This window comes from Balaenoptera ricei, chromosome 4, assembly GCF_028023285.1.
Source record: "Balaenoptera ricei isolate mBalRic1 chromosome 4, mBalRic1.hap2, whole genome shotgun sequence".
Lineage (NCBI taxonomy): Eukaryota > Metazoa > Chordata > Mammalia > Artiodactyla > Balaenopteridae > Balaenoptera > Balaenoptera ricei.
The window spans coordinates 9,165,985-9,187,997 of record NC_082642.1 but is presented as its reverse complement, the minus strand read 5'-3'; the positions used below and the strand labels follow the sequence as shown (position 1 = coordinate 9,187,997).

The window sequence follows — 22,013 nt, the reverse complement described above, 5'->3', positions numbered from 1 at the left end:
GCATTTTATTTTATTAATGAGATATAGTTGATTTACAATATTATGTAAGTATTAGGTGTACAACATAGTGATTCACAATTTTTAAAGGTTATACTCCACTTATAGTTATCATAAAATATTGGCTGTATTCCTTGTGCTGTACAGTATATCCTTGCAGTTTATTTATTTAATACATAGTAGTTTGTACCTCTTAATCCCCTACCCCTATCTTGCTCCCCTCCCTTTCCCTCTCCCCACTGGCAGCCATTAGTTTGTTCTCTCTGTCTCTTGAGTTACTTTGTCTTTTTAAATCAGCAGCACAGTTGATAGTCTCATATTGTTTTGTGGGTCTGGAAGTATTCTTAGAAATGATTACTCGTGTCTTTATTTCTATAATCCATTCCTGTAGTATTTAAAAAAATCATTTGAGCTCCTACTCTGGTGAAGATACTAAGTTTAAGGGCCAGGAATAGACTGGTAAATAATACAGATTGTATCCCTGCCTCTATAAAGCTTGTATATATTTTATGAGACCGTACAATTAATTATGTAATCATGATTCTGAAAAATTCAGAGTGCTAAGAGACTCTAGACTAGGAGGACCTGCCTTAAACTGAGAAAGTGAAATTTAAACCACAAACAAGTGTTCCCTTGCATCTATATTATTATTTAATAGCTTGATTATTAAAAATGTATTTTTAAAGGTGAGAAACAAAAGCTGTAACATGAAATGGTAAACTAAATCAGTTGTTCTTGGCTTAAATGGATTGAGGCCAGTGAGATGCAGTGTTGCTGAGACCAGAGCTCCAAGTACCTGGATTTCCATGAGGCACCTGGGCTTAATCTGATGATCCTTAGTAAACCTCATGGAAATATCCCCAAGCGCTGGGCCATTCACGAACTGTAACTTAGTATACTTGGCATGCTGTCTAGAGGCCGGAGTGATGGTACTTGCCAACCATATTATAGGAAGTCAGTGTTAAGGTGTGAGTCACATTTTCATTTCAGCACTTGTCTATACCTCTCTTATAGTATTAAGCACATTTTGCTTTAAATTACTTTTGCTTGGTTTATGCTCCTCTACCCCCGATTAGATTGAGAACCATTTGAGAGCTGGAACCTGTCTTAGTCATCATCCTATAATGCCTACACCTAATTTATATATCCTCAGACATTTTCTGTATAAATGACATTTCTGAGAGTTATATTCTCTGATATAATGAAATAAAAAAGGAGTCATTCTCTAAAAGACTCTAGACCAGTGCTTGTCAGAGTTTAATATGCAAACAAATCACCTGGGGATTCAAATGTGGATTCTGATTCTGTAGGTCTGGGGTGGGGCTTACCATTCTGCATTTCTATCAGGCTCCCAGGTGATTCCCCTGCTCCTGGATCGTAAACTTTGCTTTGAGGGGACCATTTCCTTGGGGCTGAGAAACTAGGGTTCATGTTTAAACCAAAGTTGACCCACCCTCCCTGCTATCCACAGTAGGCAAGCCAGCTGCCAACAAACTGTGGAAAAGCACACAAACTACGTAAGCATTGAACAAGTGCACAAATTTAAAAAACAGCACTCAACTCCATTTCTGTCTCATAAAATAATGGCCACAGTTTCTGATAAATACTGTGATATGTCCATGTTTACCAGGTTCATGACTCTGGTCAAAAGACCTGGAAAATACCAGGTGGTTGTAAGGTTATTACTAGCACTTGGCCAGCCTGAGGGAAGGAAGATACGGAATCTGATATTTGCTTTTGGTTGCAAAACAGGTGCCATGTGTCTCTTGTTCCATTTCCTTTCTGTCTCTCACCTGTGTTGCCACACCCTCGCCTGCGGGATCACAGCGGCTGTCATGTCTGCTATCCTGCTCGTTGGTTCTGAGCTGATTGAGATTAAAAGTGTCTTAACCTGTCAAGATAAATAAAGTTGCCTCTGGAAGCCTGACTAGAATGTACTAGACAAAAGTCCTGGGGTTTTCGTAGTGAAAACGCAGCGGCCTTCATGACATCCTTGTATGTTTTGTAGCACAGATGTGCTTAGATTTGCATTCTGCTTTAAATTGTGCTCTAATTTAGGGACTTTTAAAGAGAGGAGATTGATAACACCACACAGATTTTTTTTAGTGAAACGAAAACGTTGTTTTGCCTGACCTTGAGATGTAGAATTGTGTATTTGGAAAAAGACGGTTAGAATGCTGAATTCGAACATTATTTAAGAAGCCACAGACTTCTAGGTGGTATTTAATTCTATTTTTAATCCACAAGTTTTGGCTAAATGGTGATCCTTCGTAGTCACATAATGATGGAGGTCAGTGGCCATGGAAGTTTCATGGTCTGTATGTTCTGTGCCCTGCCGAGGCAGGGTCCTTGTTGAGCGTTGAAGGACTTGCCAGTGGAATGTGTACCAGTGATTCACACGTCTCCCGCCCTGCCTCTTCCACTTCTTGCTGGTTTCCTGTCTTACCAGTGCTGCTCAGCCCTGCCGTGGCCCACGGCTGAGGGACTGATGCTATTTGTAGGGTACCTGAGGGTGAAAGGGAACAGCTTTTTGTGGCTGGCCAGCCAGGGGCTCCGAGGGATCAGCAGCTCTGACTCCTGTTTCCCAGGCTCACCCTGTCAGACTGGGAAGTTCTGCTTTACAACTACTATTCCAACCATCATGGAATTAGATTTCTTCACTGCCTTACATGAGGTCGGTAGTCATTTTAAGGGGAAATGCTTAATTTTCAAAAGGTCTTTAAATGTGGCAGGAAAAAACAAGTAGTAGAAAAAAATACATAGTATGATGCCCAGTTTTACAAAGTTCAAAAACAAGTGAAAATACATATATTGTCTGGAGATACACACATGTGATAAAGGAAATCAAGATAATTACAGACAAAATTCATGATAAGTAGTTACTTCTGGGGTGGGGGGCTCTGAGATGGGATTACGGAGCCCGCACAGAGAATTGAAACAGTATTGGTAATGTTTGAGTTTTTCAGTTGGATATTGGGGATATTTAGTGTTATTATTAGTATGCTTTATAACCTACACTTACATTTTTCTTTTGATAAGATATTTCATAATGAAAATAAATAAGTGCAGATGTTTGGAAAGAAACGGTCTTGGCACAATTCTCATTCTTGCCCCAATTGTATTATTAATATTTTAGAATTACAAAAATAGCATAACAATATTAAGGAAAAGTCAGGGGGAGGGAACATCTGTTAACACCAGTCCCCTCACACAATTACTGTTGTTTATTTTCTTCCAGTAGGAATGTTTTTGTTCTTAGTTATAATCATGATATATGTCATTGTATATCTGTATATTATGCAGTGGGCTGATGGTCTTTAAAACCACTGGTTTTAGTGGCTGAATAATATTCAGTGAGTAATGAGTATCACAGTGTACTAACCATTCCTCTGTGGTGGAATATTAAAGTTTTCAACTTTTCTGCTGTTAACAAACATCTTCACGGTTCTTGCATTCATTCTACAAATAACTTACCCATTTGTAAGGCATTCTGCTATCTGCTAGAATTACAGTGGTAAGCAAAAAGAGCCATAATCTCTGTCCTTGTGGAATCTGGAATCTAATGACTAACAGTTCTTGATGGTATTTTGCATTTTAGCTACATTAATCCTCAGACTTTTAAAAGAAACTTTTTATTTTGAGAGAATTGTAGATTTACATGCAGTTGTAAAAAACAGTATAGAGAGACCCCATATACCCTTCACCCAGTTTCCCCCAATGGTAACATCTTGTATAACTGTAATTCCCCAACAGGAATTGATACATTGGTACAGCCCACCAATCGTATTCAGACTTCACCAGTTTTACATGTATTCATTGGTGTCTGTGTGTGTGTATATGTTTTCCATGCAATTTTTTCACATGTGTACATTGGTGTGACCACCACCACCTCAAGGTACAGAACTGTTCCATCACAGGGGTCCCTCTTGCTATCCTTTTGTAGCCGTGGCCTCCACTCTCCCTCTCCGCCTCCCTCACTGCTGGCAACCACAGATCCGTTCTCTGTCTTCATAATATGGTCATGTGAAGGATGTTGTACGAATGGAATCTTAACAGTATGTAACCTTGCAGGAAGGGAGTTCTTCACTCAGCATAATTCTCTTGAGATCCATGTAAGCTGCTGCGGTATCAGTAATTTGTTCCTCTTTGTTGCTGAGTAATATTCAGTTGTATGGAGGTGTCACACTCATAAACCTGTGGAGGGACACTTCGGCTCTTTCCAGTTTTGCATTATTACATATAAAGCTGCTATGAACAGTTCCTCAACCATTATTTTGATGTTTATGTGTAAAAGGAAATTATTATAGTAGGACTTTAGGCTTCTGTACCTCAGCCATCAGTGTCTGTGCCCACATCTGGAGGACTTCATAGAATCCAAAGTAAGCCTCTGATGAGTGGTATTGTGTTTTGGCTTTAATATCCTATGTCTCAAAATACGTTAATTTGTCTGTGTAGCTGGAATCTTCTATATAGCTGAACAAGTAAAGCATATCCTGATGCCATCTTTATTGTCCTTCAGAATTTTCAAGGGTGAAACCTTGATCCTCTGTTGAGCTCTTTGTCCCTTGAGGAATGTGGACCTGTCAGAGCCTCCTTTTACAGAAGGGTCACCCCATGGACATTTGTTCAGTGAATGCCTTTGATCCATAGAGTTGATCGAGGGTATTTGGAAAGGATGGGCTACACAGAGGATAGGTAAGGCACATTTGGACTTTAAACCTAATGCCCCAATCTTACTGCTTAGTTCCAAACACTAAATACCTCTCCAGATTTTTAAAGTCTCTTTCAAAACCAAGAAAAACCAAATAATAATGACAGCCAGTTGGACCTGCTGTATGTTTAGAAAGGAAACTCGGTCTCAGGGCGGAGCAGACCAAGGAGGGAAGTAACTGTGCAGTTATACCAGCCTCATAGTTTGAAAGAGCAGGATTCTCCTTGCCTGTCACCCACCCCCCTACACACATGTACACACATGTACACACATGTACACACACGTACACACACCCGCAATCCCGAGTTGTTGTTCCGCTGCACAGGAGACTGGTTCTGTGCGTGTTTCCTGAAATCTTGTAAGCCAAAGACGGGAAGCACGTGGGCTACATGGGGGAATGTGTTTTGAGGTGGCTTAGTGACTGTTTGGTTACTTGTATATTTATGATTGAGGTCAGATACTTAGCTGTTCAGATTTTTATTGTTTTTACTTCTTTGGAATGAATGGCCGTGGTCCTCACTTTCCCCCAGGTCTGAGCAAGCATTGTGCAGTGTGGTAGTGGCCGACCCTGACCCTGGCCCAGTGAGGACCGACCTCCATCTGCCCGGAGGCGTGGTCGGCAGCCGGAGGGTGTGCCGGGGTGACGTGGCCTGCCGTCCATCAGCCTTCCATCGACGCTGGGGGCTCCAGAAACAATTCCAGAGTGTATCCCAGACTGAGTTATCCCAGTTGGCCCTCTTTGGCTTTTGACTTCTTTTTCTGTCCCATTGCTCTTAACATAAAGTCTACAATCTTTAACTGGGGATGAAGTGTGAAATCTGAGCCAGTGTGGTCTAGTCGGTGCCTGCCTCTCAGAGACTCGCCTGGTGCCAGGCGACCCCCGCCCCGCTCTGCAGTCCACTTACCCAGGCCGCCTTCCAGGTCTTCCTTCTGTAGCTGCATGTTCTGCCCACCTCAGGTGTGTGGTGCTGTGTGTTCGGCCTGGAGCACTGTCTGCCCTCCTTCTCTCCACCTGCATTTGTCAAGCCCTCCTGTGCCCCCCTCAGATCTCGGCCTAAATACAGCTTCCTTGTGGAAGCCTTCCCGGCCCATCAGACCTGGCCTCAGGCCACTTGGACGTGCCTCGTAGCAGCCGGTACTTTCCTTCACTGCCCTCATCCCCGTTTGCGATGGTGTTGTTGACTGGATTCGCTGATAGCAATGCCTGCCACCCCCACTCCCCCCAGACCGTCATAGACATGATGACCGTGTCGCTGTCATGGTTGACTGTCCAGTGCCTGGTGCCGTGTCTGGCACGTAGTAGCTGCTCAATCAATATTTGTTCAATTAATGAATTAACTTAGGGAAATGGCCACCCGCTAAAATATCCTTAGGAGGTCTAACATGGAATTTATTATTTTAAAAATAGAATTAGTGGGAATTCTCTGGTGGTCCAGTGGTTAGGAGTCCGTGTTCTCACTGCTGAGGGCCCAGTTCAGTCCCTGGTCAGGGAACTAAAATCCCACAAGTCGTGTGGCGTGGCCAAAAAAAAAGGAATTAGTACCTGTTTGTAAAGGTCCAGTTATATATTCCTATAAAATTGTTGACCTGTCCTTGAAGTCTGTGCCTGTAATGCATTTTTTTCTTCCAGGTGGGGACCAGGGTTTACTGAACACGTTTTTTAGCAGCTGGGCAACAGCAGATATCAGAAAACACCTGCCATTTATTTATAACCTAAGCAGCGTTTCTATATACTCCTACCTCCCAGCATTTAAAGCGTAAGTGCAAAGGGTTTAACTGTCTTGGGGGGCGGTGAGGGCAGGGGGCTGGGGTTTTAAGATTTTTGGGGTGCCTCGTCATTCTTTGGGCAATAACAGGTGAAGGCTTTGGGGGAAGTCTTTTCTCTTGTAAGAAACTTGACTGTAATGGGAAGAGGCCGTGATGTTATTCATCATTTTATGTTCGGAGTAACCCAGAGGGCACTTAGCTGCCTGTGGGACAAGGTTCCCCTCGGTTCCTGGGGGGCCTGGCCCTCTGATGAATCATCTGTGTGTCGTGATCAAGAACACTGACTGGGGACAAATTCAGCCTCTGCCTCATGCCACCTGCTGAGCCTCAGCTCTGTAAGAGGAGGGTGTGATCAGCTCCCTCTGTGGTTGTGGTGCGGATGACACAAGATGCTAGCAGCAGTGTGGTGTCAAGGTCAGTAGCAGGGCCTGTGGAGCTGGGCTGCCTCACTTGACATCCTGAAGAAGCCACTTCCTGGGTGCTCACTAGTTACTGAACTTGCAGGGTAGTGGACATTGGGCTTGTCGCTGAACCCTCTGCCTCAGTGTCCTCCAGAGGTTATTGTGAGGCATTCATGTGAAGAGGTAAGAAGAGAGCCTGGCCTACCCTTAGTAGGTAGCAAGTGATGGGTCCTCTGTGTTTGGGAGGTGGTCTAGCAATACGAGTGATCCCTCAGCCAGAGAGGCAAGGCACGTGTCCTCACTCTACCATTTCCCTACCGTGTGGCTTAGGCTCTGGGCCTCAGGTCTGCTGGTATGCAAAATGAGGCGGGAAATAGTCCCTTCCTCGTCGGGTTGTCAGGATGGAGTGAGTTCAAACGCATAAAATGCTCGGTGGATGTATGTTGGTTTTGGCAGCATGCTTATTTTGCACCGTTCCTGGTGCATTTCTAATTCAGCAACTGATAGAGCCTAGTAACAGCGCTTGTCTCACTGTGAGGGCCTGGGCCCTGTCCTTTAGCCTCTGACTCATTTGTGTGGAACCAAGAAGATGATTCAGGTTTCGTGAGCGGAGGCCAACCTGTCAGATGGATCCTGAGAGACAGCCGTGAGCAGCGACGCTGTTCGCTGTGTTGGGCTGGGCTCTCTGATCTCCATCCCGCATGGGCACACGGCCGAGTGAGCAGAAAACAAAGGGCCTCTCACTCCTCTTATTTCATTATCCAAAGTCCTCTCCAGAAGCCTTGCCCCACCGTTAACGAGCATGCCTGGCTTTTTGTGGCAGAAATGTTTCCTTTTCAGTTCTTTTGTGGGCAGACTCTGTCAACATCCCCCAGATAAAGAGGACAAGTATCTTGTGTTCTTTCCTCCCTCCCAGTTGTCTTGGCATATGTCTCTGACATGTTACAGCCTCTTGATTCTCTTCCCTTTCCAGAACAAAACAGGCAAACTCTCAAACATACCAGCTGTGGTCTGTGTAAAGCAAGCAGAACGGGATTCGCTATCAGGGGATGGAATAGGAGAAGCATTATTTTCTCCTCTGGTCCTCGGCCTTTTAAAGTACAAGCCTGTCTTGCTTGGAATTGTGGCCTGACTCTTTTTTTCTTTTTTTTTCAGTTTCAGGTGTACAGCAGAGTGATTCAGTTACTTTTTTTTCAGATTATACTCCAATATAGGTTATTACAAGATAGTATAATCCCCTGTGCTATACACTATATCCTTGTTGCTAATCTTTTTGATGTGTAGTAGTTTGTATCTGTTAATCCTAAATTCCTATTTGTCCCTCCACCTCCCCTTTCCCCTTTGGTAGCCATAAGTTTGTTTTCTGTGTCTGTGAGTCTGTTTCTCTTTTGGATATAGATTCATTTGTATTATTTTTTTAGAGTCCACATATGGGTGATAACATAGAGTATTTGTTTTTCTCTGTCTGACTTACTTCACTAAGTGTAATAGTCTCTATGGGCCTGAAATTCTTTATGATCCTTATTGCCTCATAACTAACCCTGCCAGTTTGAACAGCCTTCCTGCAGACCGTGGTAGCTTGACCTTCTAGAACTGAATTAGTCTATAAGAGGGCAGTTGCTTAATTTAATTGACTAGATTCAGCTGAGCAAGCAAAAAGGTGAACGTGCAAAGGAGGTAGACTCATTAGTGGTGTGAGCATTTCTACCCCTCATTCCACTCCAGTCTGCCCGGCGAGCTTGTGTGCTGAGACGACTCTGTTGGGGAGACGTGAATCTGACATCCTCCCTGTTGGGCTCAGTTCCCAAACAGCGTTGACATAGAGTTTAAAGATTCGTGTTTTTCATGTAATGTGGCCCCATTTCCCCTGTGGTTCATTGGGACTCCCTCTGATTTTCACCTTACTACCGAAGTTGAACATATTGTCCCTTTAGTGATAGCCTGGTTTGCACAGACCCTGCTTGCCTTTATTTTATTTTGACAAAGAGCAAGAAGCAGGTGGAGCAGAGTTAAGTTATTTGGGGGCAAGACAGACTTATTTGCTGGAACCTCGGCCCCCTCTCTCAGGAACCCAGTTTCTATATCCTCTAAGTGAATTTCCCAGCGAAATGGTTAGGATGGTTTCTTCTTCCTGGCTTAAGAAATGAGTGCGTATTTTGGAAATCTGCTTGGTGTACTGCCATGTAACCGTAGTGGAGATGACGCACTGGGAGGTCAGGAGCAGCTCCAGCATTAGCTACACGTCAGCTGGCGTGTGGCCTGACGGGAGTTAATGCTGCCTCTGTGCAGCTCGCCCTGGGGGGTGTCAGCTCTTACAGTTTGGTGATGAAGCTTCTCAAAGCGATGCCTTGGCCTCACCCCATTGCTGCCTATTTAGGAATATGGAAACGAGATCACAGAACTCGGTTTCCCTTCCCTTTGCCAGAGACTCCTTTTGTTTTTCTTGCAGATATCTGTCTCCAGAGACATTTTTCCTTACATTTCTTTTACAGTTGGGAAGGGCTGAAAAGGCAGACAGTTACATTTCTTTTTTGTTTCGAGTTAACATAAAATTCAAGTTAACCAAAAATTTTAAGCATGAACATTTGGGCTGCCATGGCTATTCAACCAAGAGCCCTGTGCACTGCTGGGACCTCAGCGTGAATTCACAGTCCCCCTGTGGGGCTCAGGGTAACCTTGGCGGCCTCCAGGACCGAGTGGCTCTGTGGTGTGCTGGCCTCCCCCAGGATAGCACAGGTGGTGGCAGGTAGAACGAGACCAAGGAGTGGTTTAGAGGCTTCGCAGAAGGAGTCGAGAATTTGCCTCACCAACTTCTAGCAGCCATGTGCCATGAGATCACCAGGACAGTATTTAGATGCCCCAGAATCTTAGCTCCTTGGATATCTTAGACCGGCGTAGCCTCTTGCTGTTACCTGAAGTTTCTGCTAAAGGATGGCCTGACATGAATCAAATTTAACATGAATTGGAGCCACGGACATAGCATATCTAAAGCCTTTCTCTGCATACCACTTGGACAGAACAAAACACAAAGGAAAACACACTTATTAGTTTTAGCACTTTGAGTGGATACTCAAACATAGCTTCTGAAAAACAAAATTAGTAATATTTTCTGTAATAGAAGATCCTGTTTAACACAGCCTAATTTGAGAACTAAAATGCTTGGCTTAGTAACTTTTCAGTTAGTTAGTAATATATGCGTTGAGAAACAAGCTCATAAATGCATTTGTTAATGAAGTAATATTTCTGAAAGTGCCTAGCATAATGTTTGGGAAATAGCAGCTTCTTAGTTAATATTCATTTGTTTATGTTTTCTCCATCTGGAGGGCCTGTTTTATCCATGTAGCATAGAATTTGGCTTGTGCATAATGTTAGGCAGAATCTCATTAGTCTTTTTGAAATCAGCCATTTAGTTCCATTTTTACTTTCTGTTAAATCCACTGACTAAAAGCTGTTTATGTCATATCATGCTATATAAATGGGCCTAAAGCAAAGGTAAAGAATTCTCTGGTATTGCCTCAAATGGCCATACAAATTAATTGGTCAAATTGATTGACTACAAAGCTTGATTTACCAAATAATTTCCAAATAAATATTTTAACTTACTCTTTTACTTGAGTTTAAATATGATCTGAGACCTGGCTTGGTAGAATCTCAGACACTAGATCTAGAAACCCAAAATATATTTTTTCCATTTGTTTACTGCTTTAAACGTTCCTGAGGATATTCATATCTATTATTTCTTTCCCAGGAATGTGGCTTATTCACTAGACCTTATCAAACCTCTTTAAAATCAATATTTTCCAAAAGCGAAATTGAACCTTTAGTGTCCTAATTTCTGTTGTTCTTGTGTGTTTCTGATTTGATTGTTTTTCCTTGATCCCTGAGACACCCTTGGCTTAATCTCTCTTTGGGACTATTGTCATTGAAGCCATACATTTTCTGTGTTCATTTCTTTTCACACTCCTACGTCTTCACCTAAAGGCCTGAGGAGTTGTAGTTTGTGTAGCTTTTATTTTTTCAGCCATTTGTTGGTCCAGCCACTGTTCATTCAACCTGAAGCATGTAGAGGGTGCCTCACATCTCTGCTCACTGAGGACCACAAAAATGAATGAGGACGTTGTAGTCTAATCAGCCTGGCAAATGCAGGTTGATTGCGTCCCATCATGGTTTGAGTGTTGAAGAATCAAGTCTGTGGTTTCACGGATGTCTTCTTCCTCTTTCTGGGTGTTAGTGATGCTTGTCAGGCCCCAGGCGCCCCATTTCTCAGCATGGCCATTGGTTCATTGTGACTTCACCTCTAAGCATGTATCAGATCACCTGTCCTCAGATCTTACTGATGCTGCCTATTCTGCTTCCCGACCTGGGTCCTCATCACGAAGGGGGAAGCGTCCACGTCAGAGCCATCCCAGCCTTCAGAGGCTGGTCTGACAATAGGCACAGAGGGCATGAGGAGTGACATCTCATGGGCAGGAGTCGGGTTGAGAAATGCCATCTCAGCAGGAGAGGGAGTTCGTGGGAGGGGAAAAGGCGTGGGGATTGAGTGGAAGACGCACCCTCCACAGAGGTCTCAAGCTGGTGGGCCGCAGACTCTATTTGTCCCACAGATATATTTCGTTTTCCTTGCATAGTTTTCTTTCTTTATTTTCTCAGTTGTTTATGCTTAAAAATGAGGCAATTTCACATGAAATGCAGATTTCCAAGCTCTTTTGAAAAGTCAGACCTTTGGTGGGATGTGGGAGAAGAATGTCAAAGATGATTGTTACAAGTATGGGACCTAAGCGGGTGGAATAAAGGAGCTGCCGTTTCCTGAGATGGGGAAGATTGTGAGCAAAGCAGGTTCGCAGGGGCAGGGACCGACCAGAGATGTATCAGGTGTATTAAGTTTGAGGTGCGTATTAAACATCCTGGTGAAAATGTGGAAGAGGTAAGTAGCTACAGGAGTTGGGAGTTCAGGAGAGAGACTGGGTGAGACTTAGCTATGGAAGTGTCAGCATATAAGTGATATTTATAGCCGGGAGACAAGATGATATAACCAAGAGAGTGGTTATGATAGAAAAGAGTCCTGGAGACTGGGCCCTGCGACAGGGAAATGTGGAGCAACAGGAACAAGAGACCGAGAACAGCAAGGCAGGAGGAAACCCAGCAAAGTGAGGTGTTGCACAAGCCAAGCAAGAAAACGTTTCAGGAAGGGGAAGCGATCCCTCTGTGTCAGATGCTGTGATAGGTCAGGTAAGAGGACAGCTGAGAGGTGGCCCTGGACCTAGAATGTGGAGGTCAGCGGTGACTTGGGCAGGGGCATTCCTGGTGGAGCGGTGGAGGACAAAGCCTGATTGCAGCAGGTCCAAGAGAATGGAGAATTGGAACTCTTCTGAAGCATTTTCTTTAAAAGGGAGAAGGGAAGTGGGTTGGTAGCTGGATGGGGGTGTAGGATCAAGAGAGGGGGTGGTTATTTAAAGATGGGAGAAGTTACAGCATGTTTGTTGTATTGATGGGAATGATCAAGGAGGGAGGGAGAGAGCACTAGTAATGCAGAAATCTGGAGGGAGACTTGCTGAGTGACGTCCTCGACTAGGTGAAAGGGGATGCGTCCTAGTGCACAAGTGGAGAGGCTGGCTTCAGGTAAGAGCTAGGTTGGTTGTGTGGGCACAGATGCAGGTAGGTGGCTGTATTTTTTTGGTTGAATGAATGAGTGAATGAATGAGCGAGCAGTCAGCCCGGAGAGACTAAGGACGACACACCACCCCTGGGAAAGTCTCCCTAGTGGCCTGGCATCATGAGGCTTTCCCTGCTACTCTGTGACCAGAGGCCAACCTGGTAGGTTGGCATAGTTGACTAGGTCCAAGTTGAGGTTATTAAAGTCTGGGTTTGAGTACTGTTGTTTTTGTGATTTCCAGGACACAGTTGGGAGGGTTATTTAGCTTGAAAGGCAAGGAAAAACCAGGTGGGTCCCTGGAGGCCACCGTTGTTTGCTGCTAGGTAGCAGCTGTCTTCTGCTGATAGGAAAAGCACTTGCCCCAGGGACCCCCCTCACCAGGTCCACTCTCTGCATGACCAGCCCACCCCTTGAGCACTTGGGTTTATGACTCTTGATTTAGACTGTGAGTGGGTAAGAAGAGGAATTTTCTGGTGAGAGAGGAGAGGTGGCTGATTGGCTGTGGGGAAAGGTTCGTGTATAAAAGGGAGCCTGAGAAGGTACGAGAGTGAGTGGCCGCGGATCAGAGAACATGAGTCACTGAAATGGGCAGAGGATGTTTGGCATGGCTGCCATGTTTCCCAGGGAAGGGTCGCACCAGTAGTGCTGCATCTCTCTTCCTTGGTACCTGATTGAACATTGCACACAGAGAGCTTCGTGAGAACTAAAACTGCTCCTGTGTGCACTGTTGTGGATTAGTTCCTTTTCTGCTCTGACCGGTTCTGTAGTCTCATCCACACGTTACCGGCTGCATTTCTCAACTGGTAAACTAGTCATGAAAATTCTATCTGATCTTTTGGTAACACCAGGTCACAAGGATTATTTTAACGGCTAACATAAGCACTATTATTGCTGGCTTGGGTTCAAACTATGTCTTGTGATCTGGACGTCACTTTTGAGATTCTATCAAGTTAAAATTAGAGCACTTATTTTAAGAGATGTATGCAAGCTGAGACAAATCCCCATTAGTGGGTCAGAATGAATGGCTCTTAGTAATTTAGAGACAATTGTGATATGTACCCGACTTCTTTTTTCCTGGCTGGTAAAATTTGGTGGATAAATCAGGCAGTGAGTCAGTGAATCTTCCGGTTATCCTTGCTGAGAGTTGAGGTCAGTCGAACTTAATCTTCTGACGTCAGCATTTCCCCTTCTTGTTCATCGGCCGCTTTGCTTTTGACTAAAAAGGTGACATAAGTTCTGACTGTCGTGCCTTTGATGAGAGAGAGAGATACCACCAGAGTCATATCCTGGGTTACCCTTCTCTGAGAAACAGCTCCACCCCCGGTTTGCATTTAGGCTAAATTATTCTTTTAAGCAAGAAGTAATTTTCCCTTTTACTTATGACCTGTGCTCTTACTTATTTCATTTTGACATGGTTATTTTGTATTTTTCATAAATGACTAAAAAATAAATTGATTGAAGTGATAGAAAATGATTTTAAAAAACATCCCTCAGGGAACATGATTGTGACAAAAATAATTACATGAAATCCATATCTAGGTTAATGGAAACTCTAGATGGAAAAACTAAGACCTTTTGCTCATCTTTTTGGCAAACAAAGTGTTTTATTATGAAAGCTAATGGAGCAGGATGTTCAGGCTACTTTGTTGTGTAAATAAACACCATTCTGTTTGTATAGTGACAGCGTAGTTAGATAAACTGTGTAACTCATAAACCTTCATACGTGGCGGCCAGTGTTGTTAGGCCTAATAAGGCTGCCCCTGGTATGGAGCCCAGGGCAGTCTTAGGCGATCACCAGGGGTGCCCTACTGGGTGTCTGCCTTTTGCACAGCTGCCGAGTCTGTCTTCAGTTCCTCCTACCTTTCTGTCTGAGCTCCGTGGTTCCCACTCAGCAGCTGCCTTTCTTCCCAGCCTCAAAGGGCCCTTGGGCTGACCAAAACCTTCACATGCAGTGACTCACCAGGCCTGCTCTTCTCATAAAGCGTCCTTGCTCTGAAACTTGTTTTTTTCCCACCCCTGTTCATTCCCGCAGGTCTGTCAGGTCGATGGCACTTAGGTTCAGGTAACGCCTCAGTACCTAAAAAACAGGTTCCTGTTCCTTACTCTGCAGAAATAGGGCTGACCGTAGCCTGAACCCGTGACATCTGAAGCCTCTGCTTGATGCCTCTAAGCCCCCAGCATCTTCCTGACTCCCTCCCTCGTGCACCTCTCTGCCGTCAGCCTCCTGAATCCTCGAGCTCTTCCTGGTCTGCCCCTCAGTACCCTGGCCCCAGTCATTTTCTCGAGAAACCTCTCACTCTGTGCATTTTGCGATTTGTTTTGTTGCTGGGATTTGGGGAGCTGTCGGGAAGGGACATCACATCGTGCAGCCTGCCACAGTTCTGCTGACCTCTTAACCCTCCCCACCCTCCCCCCATCTTACTGGCACCCAAGGAATTCCTTGCCTTTGAGCAGAAAGGGCAGTTCTACCCACATTTAGAACCCTTTGAGACCTCAGTTTCTACCTCTCACAGACTTATGCTAACACATATATATGGAATCTAAGAAAAAAAAGAAAAAAAAGGTCATGAAGAACCTAGGGGCAGGACAGGAATAAAGACACAGACCTACTAGAGAATGGACTTGAGGACACGGGGAGGGGGAAGGGTAAGCTGGGACAAAGTGAGAGAGTGGCGTGGACATATATACACTACCAAATGTAAAATAGATAGCTAGTGGGAAGCAGCCGCATAGCACAGGGAGATCAGCTTGGTGCTTTGTGACCACCTAGAGGGGTGGGATAGGGAGGATGGGAGGGAGACGCAAGAGGGAGGAGATATGGGAACATATGTATATGTATAACTGATTCACTTTGTTATAAAGCAGAAACTAACACACCATTGTAAAGCAATTACACTCCAATAAAGATGTTAAAAAAAAAAAAAAGAACTTTCTTAAAACCAAGACTGCTCGGTCGATGAAAGGACTATCCAATTGATAGAATTTTTCACATTGTTAGGGTGGAATAGGTAAAGAAGGTAATTTTGAGAAAGGGGGTCCTTCCTTCCCCTGGCCACAGAAGGTGACAGTGATTTAGCATTAAAGAAGCACTCAGGCATCATGGATTCATGAAGGTAGAGCCCAGGCCTGAGCCACAGGGAAATGCAGGGTGTGGACCGTCCGCAGTGGTGTTCCTGTTGACATGCAAGGAGAAGGCCACGGGCCATGTGGGGAGGAATGCGCCCGGCACGAGGCCAGTACCCAGGGAGGTGGCAGAGGCCCCTGAGCCACTTCGGGGCACAGACAGAGCCAGAGGCTGAGGTGTGCGTTACCGCCTCCCGCAGAGACCGGGCCGTCTTGCGGTGCGGGCGTGTTGGCCGCTTTGCGGTGGCATTCTACTGTGGATTGGACCGTGTGCCCTTCCTCTGCATTCACTCTGGGAAGGCCCTTAGACACTGCCCAGCACAGTCCAATTGTGGGTCCTAAGATGCACCACCACCTGTTTCTTGCTCTTGTTTCCCCCCTTCCCCCCTAAACTTTGTGCCAACGGTATCCCTCTGAGAACAGTCTTCAGACAGTGCTAAGTTGTTTGCTTTGTAGCTTTCTTTCCTATTAATTACTTTCTGCTTCTCTGTCCTTGACTGTACTGGGGGTGTTTCCAGGGCTCATTTCCAACTTTGATATTGACCGTCTGTAGGCAGGGAGTTAATCCGTGGAGTAACAAATGACACTCTCAGATGATGTCCTTATAATTCTGGGAGTGTCTCACAAGTACAGCCTAGTTGTGGACGAGAACCTTGGCTCTGGAGCCAGCCTGCTTGGGTGGAATCCCAGCCTTGCCACTCACCAGCCACGTGATCCTAGACAAGTTAACTTCTTCCTGCCTGGGTTTCCTCGCATAGTTGTTTCTGGAGATTGACTGAGGTAAACCATGCAGATGTTAACCAGTGCCTGGCACATGTGAGTACTCAAGACAGGTTAGCTGTTCCGATGCCCACTGCTTAAGCGGTTGTGAACTGTCAGGGGAGTGGGCTGGAAGGGAGTAAAGTTCATGCTATGTTCATGTTTTATCTTAATTAGTGTTGCTACCTCTCATGGCTCTCACGTAATGACTGCGTGTGACGTTTAAATTAGGCTCGGCAGGTCATGGGTTGAGACTTACTGGTCAGTTAATAAAGGAGACGCAAACAAGTGTTATTGCTCCAGGCAGGGAAGTCAGGGCAGGAGGAGTGGGTGTCTGCGGGGCTGGAAGGGGCACCTCCTCTTTCACATGTGCTCTGTTCTGGTTTTAGGCTTACGTGTACCACTAGGAAGAGGCAGGGCCTGTTGTCCCCGCCCGTCCCCCCCCCCCCCCCGCCCCACCAGCACGCAGGTATCAGGTCTCTGGGCTGGGTTCCCCCATCACCGTTGGAACGTTTGTTGAAGGCCCTTCTCTTAATCCTGCTCATCTTCCTCAGCCTCGTCTGAAGCCTCTTGTGAAAACCTCCACCTGCAGTAATTGCTTTGGAATGTCCATAGCCCTTCATGTCAGCACTGCCCTGCTGGCCCCGACTTGTTGCCGTGCTTGTGCTACCGTTTCTTATTTTTATGTAGATGCCTCATCTCCATGTTTGGATAAAGCCTCTCAGGGTTGCACACTGACCACAGCATAGTGCCTTACACGTAACAGTTGCTTATTTAATTGACAGCCCTCTCTATGCACAGATTTGAGCATTATGATTTATCCTTTTAAGGATAACACTGAGAGTTCTTGTGTGTATATGTGCACAAGTATGTGTGTGCATGTAAAATATACCACGTGTATAAAATAGAGAGTAAGCTTGGGGATATCAAGTATCCACTTCATCTTCAAAAGAAATGCACTGGAGGATAGTTAGTTATCCTTAGGAGGAAATTTACAGTAAGCTCTCTTTTTCTTGCATGGTTTTGGAGTAGCAGCATGGTAGGATGGTAACAGCTTAGGTTTAAGAGAGGGGCAAAACTGTGCCGAATCCCATCTCTGCCACTAAATAGTCGTATGGCTCTGGGCAACTCACTTAGCCTCTAGGAGCCTCCATTTAACACATTAGTAAAATTTACCTGGCAGGACTATTATTCCCAAATGTGTACTGAAAGAATTTGGGCCCCAAACATAGTAAACTGTCAGATAATGATAGCTATATAACAGGTCTGTGACATTAAAAACAAAACAAAAAACAGAAAAACCTTTAGGAGATAAGAAAAGTTACATGAATAGAGTTTGCATTGTTTTGATCTGTACGTCATGCTCAAATATTTCGGTTGCCTATAGGATAACTCCACTTAAAATCTGACACTTGAGCCCAACACCCAAGGATCTGTCCCATTTTACCTTTCCCTATCAAAGCTTCCTCTTTGGCTCTCATTGGAGGACACTCGGTCTGGTACACACATGCTCACCTGATACCTGCATCCCCCTGCCTACAATTCCCTGTATTAGCACCAGCTACCCAGCTCCTATCTGTTGGACAAATTTTACACATCCTCTATCTCAGCACCTCCTGCCCCACTGACCTTAGCTTTCAGTGACCTCCTTGCTTCTATCTACCTCTATCTCAGTCACATCCTCTATCTCAGCACCTCCTGCCCCACTGACCTTAGCTTTCAGTGACCTCCTTGCTTCTACCTCTATCTCAGTCACATCCTCTATCTCAGCACCTCCTGCCCCACTGACCTTAGCTTTCAGTGACCTCCTTGCTTCTGAATTCCTAGGGCACTCACTGTTCCCATCTTCCTTTTGGCACTTGTATTCACCTTTACCATTATTTCATTTTACATGTATAGATTTCCTCCCAGCCAGAACAGGACCATTCTTAAGTCTTACTCTTTTTATATTATGAGATAATATAAAAAATGTGTTGTGTATTTAGTGAAATATAGTGTATATACAAGAGGATATACAAAAATGTTCAGTTTTTAAAACACCTTCACCACCCAAGTTCAGGAATGGAACATAACCGGTATCTTTGAAGCCCCTTTTCATCTTTCCCATCACAGCTTCCCCTTTCCTCCCAAGATAACCAATATCATGAGATTTACATTGATTACAGTTTTCTACTCTTTAAACAGTACTTTTTTTTTTGTTTTGTCCTTATGTAAGTAGATTCATATGTATGTATTTCTATTTGAATTTGTATTTGTATAATTTCTTTTTTTCAACATATTTTAAAAAGTCATCCTTTTGCTATGTGATCTGGGTAGCTACAGTTCATTCATTTTCACTGCTATATTGTATTCTATGATACGAATATACCAGAAGTTGTCCTTAAAACAAAAACAGAATGGATAACCATCAAATTTCAGTGACATTCAACAATCAGCATGTATTTCTTGCTCATATGTTATTGAATAGTCTGGGACAGCTCTGATCATCTCAGCTGAGTTTGGAGCTAGGCCACAGGTTTGATCCACATCTGTTGTGACTGTCTCATTCTTCTGGAACCAGCAGGCTACCCAGGGTACATTCTTCCGCTGGCAGAAGTTGTAGCTTCTCAGGGAGGCTGAACAGAAACAAGCAACGCTATTTTAAGGCACACTGTCACCCTGCCCACATTTCATTGGTGAAAGCAAGTCATGCAAACATGCAAATATCAGTCAGGCAGGAAAGTGTACTCCCCCTGTAGAGACTGGGAAAAGGCATGAACGCTTGCTGAACAGTAATCTAAAGTGTAGTCATTTCAGTTGTTTCCAGTTTATGACTATTTCAAACGGTGCTACTGCTGTGAACATTTTGATTATGTTTCCTGCTGCACACATGTAAGAGTTTCTGTAGGGTATGTGCCTAGGAGCTGAGCTTCCTTCTGGGTTGTAGAGTGTGAGCATTTTCAGTTTTACTAGGTAATATCAAACGGTTTAACCAGTGGCTGTACCTCTGGTATCCACGGTGGATCAGTGTTGGGTTGTTGCGCTGACCCACTGCTACTTTGGGATTTTGTGTATATTTAACATATAATTGAATAATTTTAGAAGTCTAAACTTGTTTCAGTGAGCTCAGCTTTTTTTTCCAACCACCGCTGCAGGATGGACGGTGAACTGTCAGAGCTCAGAATGCACTAACCGTCTCAACTTGTGCTCTCTTGGCAGATTTGGTGCAAATGCCAAAGTTGTGCATTTCCTAGGACGAATCAAACCGTGGAATTATACTTACGATCCTCAAACAAAAAGTGTCAGAAGTGAGTCCCATGATCCCACTGTGACTCATCCAGAGTTTCTCAACCTGTGGTGGGACATCTTCACTACCAGCGTTTTACCTCTGCTTCAGCAGTTTGGCCTTGTCAAAGACACCCGCTCATACGTACACGTGGTAGGTTCTGTTTTTTTCCTTCAGGTAATTTGATGCTGTATTTTTTAAAACTTGGTATACTAGTAGAGATGGAATATTCAGTGGTATTTTGAACAAAGAGATAAAGTAAGACTTTGTGGAAAGAAAACGATGTCCATCTTAGAGTGGAGAAATATTACCAGCAAAGATCAGAGCAGAAGTAGATTTTGTGGCAAATTTCATTAGACCTGGGAGCACAGGAAAGGTTTTTAGAGGTTTAGATGGATAGAGAGATAGATAGATAGATAGATAGATAGATAGATATTATATATATATATATATATATATATATATATATATATATACCCATATGTTATAACTATAAAATTCTTAGCCCATTGTCCTAAGATTGTAAGATTATTCCCCAAAAAATAGTGGTTTACAAAAACAAAGAACGCCCCATTTCATGTTTTAGAAACTGCAAGTATTTAAATATACCTATTTTATTTTTGCCATCCGTGTAGAAGAATATATTCCAAGTGAAAATCACAATAACATGAACATACAGCAAATACTTTTCTAGGATTATTTTGATTTGCCATGTTTTACTCCTCTGGTTATACTGGATCTTGAAAAATAAATCTCTCTGTAAGAGGAAGATGACATTAACATTTACAGTAACAATTCTGACTTTAAAGGTCTTCCTCTGAGGTTTGTTCTTTTGGAAGACTTGGAAGAGGATGAGAAATTAAACTTTTATGTTACATATTAAGATAGAAAGAATAAAACCGAATGGGTAAATTATAATCAAGTCTTAACAGATCAGTTAATTACCTTGCTATAATTACAAGAGACTATAAGGTTATAAGAGATCCTTTTCTTTGCTATGGTATAGATTTTAGCCATTTCACTTATGAGCACTTGTGCCAAAATATAAAAAGGAGAAAGGGAAAAATAACTAACACTTACATTCTTACACTAATTGCTTTATATGGACCAGGAAATAATACTTATACAGTACTTGGAACATTGCCTGGTACATAGTAAATGCTTAAGATGTCTATTCTTATTTAACCCTTATAAGCACTCTGTCAAGTAAGTATTATTTTTGTTAACATCCCCTTTTTATATATTAAAGTTAACTGAGGCTTAAAGCAGTCACGTACCTTCCCTTAGTCAGCAGCAGAACTGGGACTCGCGCCCAGGTCTGAGAGACTGCTGTCCTTACGAGGAGCGCTGTGAGCAGAGGACTCTGCAAGAGGCTCCTGGTGTCGTTCCAGCGGCACGCGGAAGGCAGAGGCAGGACTAGTTCGAGGGAAGGACCTGACGTTGCCTCAGCTCTAGTATCATCCCGTGGAATCTACCCAGACACCTTGGAATTCCAGGATATTTAAATACATACATATATACTTATACCTACACATCTATATAGCAACAAAAACAGCTAATCAAACATTTTGTTCTACCATTTTCTCTGTTAAAAACAATACCTGTGTGTATTCATTTGCCTGCCTTTTTCTCTAAGATTTCCAGTACTATCACACCTGAGAGCTTTCTGAAGGCTAACTTTGATGTTCTTTTATGATACTATTGAAGTTAACTGCCTACCTGTGTGTAATGAGAATCGAATTTAATGCAGAGTAGGTTTGCTCCATTTCCTGCACATTTACCTTGTTCCTTCCACAACCCGAGGACTGAGGGTTATGAATCAAGGGAAGGTGAAGATGGGAAATGAAGACTTACTCAAAACTAAGCTAATTAACAGAAGCTGCAGGAATAGATACTACTTGGTAATAAGCTTGAACAGGAAGATAAATTTGGTGTATGGCTCAAACCGTTTAGCCCTCGCTTCTATAATGTGACAGCTGTGTATGTGGTGCGGCTCTCTGCTTAGGTTCTTTCTGAAGTGTAGCTTCTGAGGTACCATTTCGTTTAAGTTCTCAACCTTTCTGAGCCCACACAGATCAAGAACTTATCGTGAGACTTGTGTTCCCTTGTCCATCCATCTTACACTTTCTAATGAACTGTTGCAGCTTTCAGACTTGGTCTATACACTGGCTTTCTCTTGTGGCTTCTGTAGAAAGGTATGCAGAACTTAAACATTAACCCTACCCAATTAATTTGTTCTCCCTATGTTTTCACCGAGTCAAGAAGTCTTCATTTTGTTAGGAAAAATATCATGATCCTTGTATTTCTGTGTCTCATTTTGTTTCATGTAATACTTTT

General features: G+C 43.6%; 1 protein-coding gene across 1 annotated transcript in view; it reads left to right on the top strand.

The window, feature by feature from the left end:
* GYG1 (glycogenin 1) overlaps positions 1-22,013 on the top strand; it is a 37,271-nt gene that overhangs the window by 14,274 nt on the left and 984 nt on the right. Inside the window, exons 5-6 of the mRNA XM_059920137.1 lie at positions 6,339-6,465; positions 19,610-19,829. Of these exons, the coding sequence (XP_059776120.1) occupies positions 6,339-6,465; positions 19,610-19,829 (347 nt within the window). The remainder of the gene's footprint in view (positions 1-6,338; positions 6,466-19,609; positions 19,830-22,013) is intronic.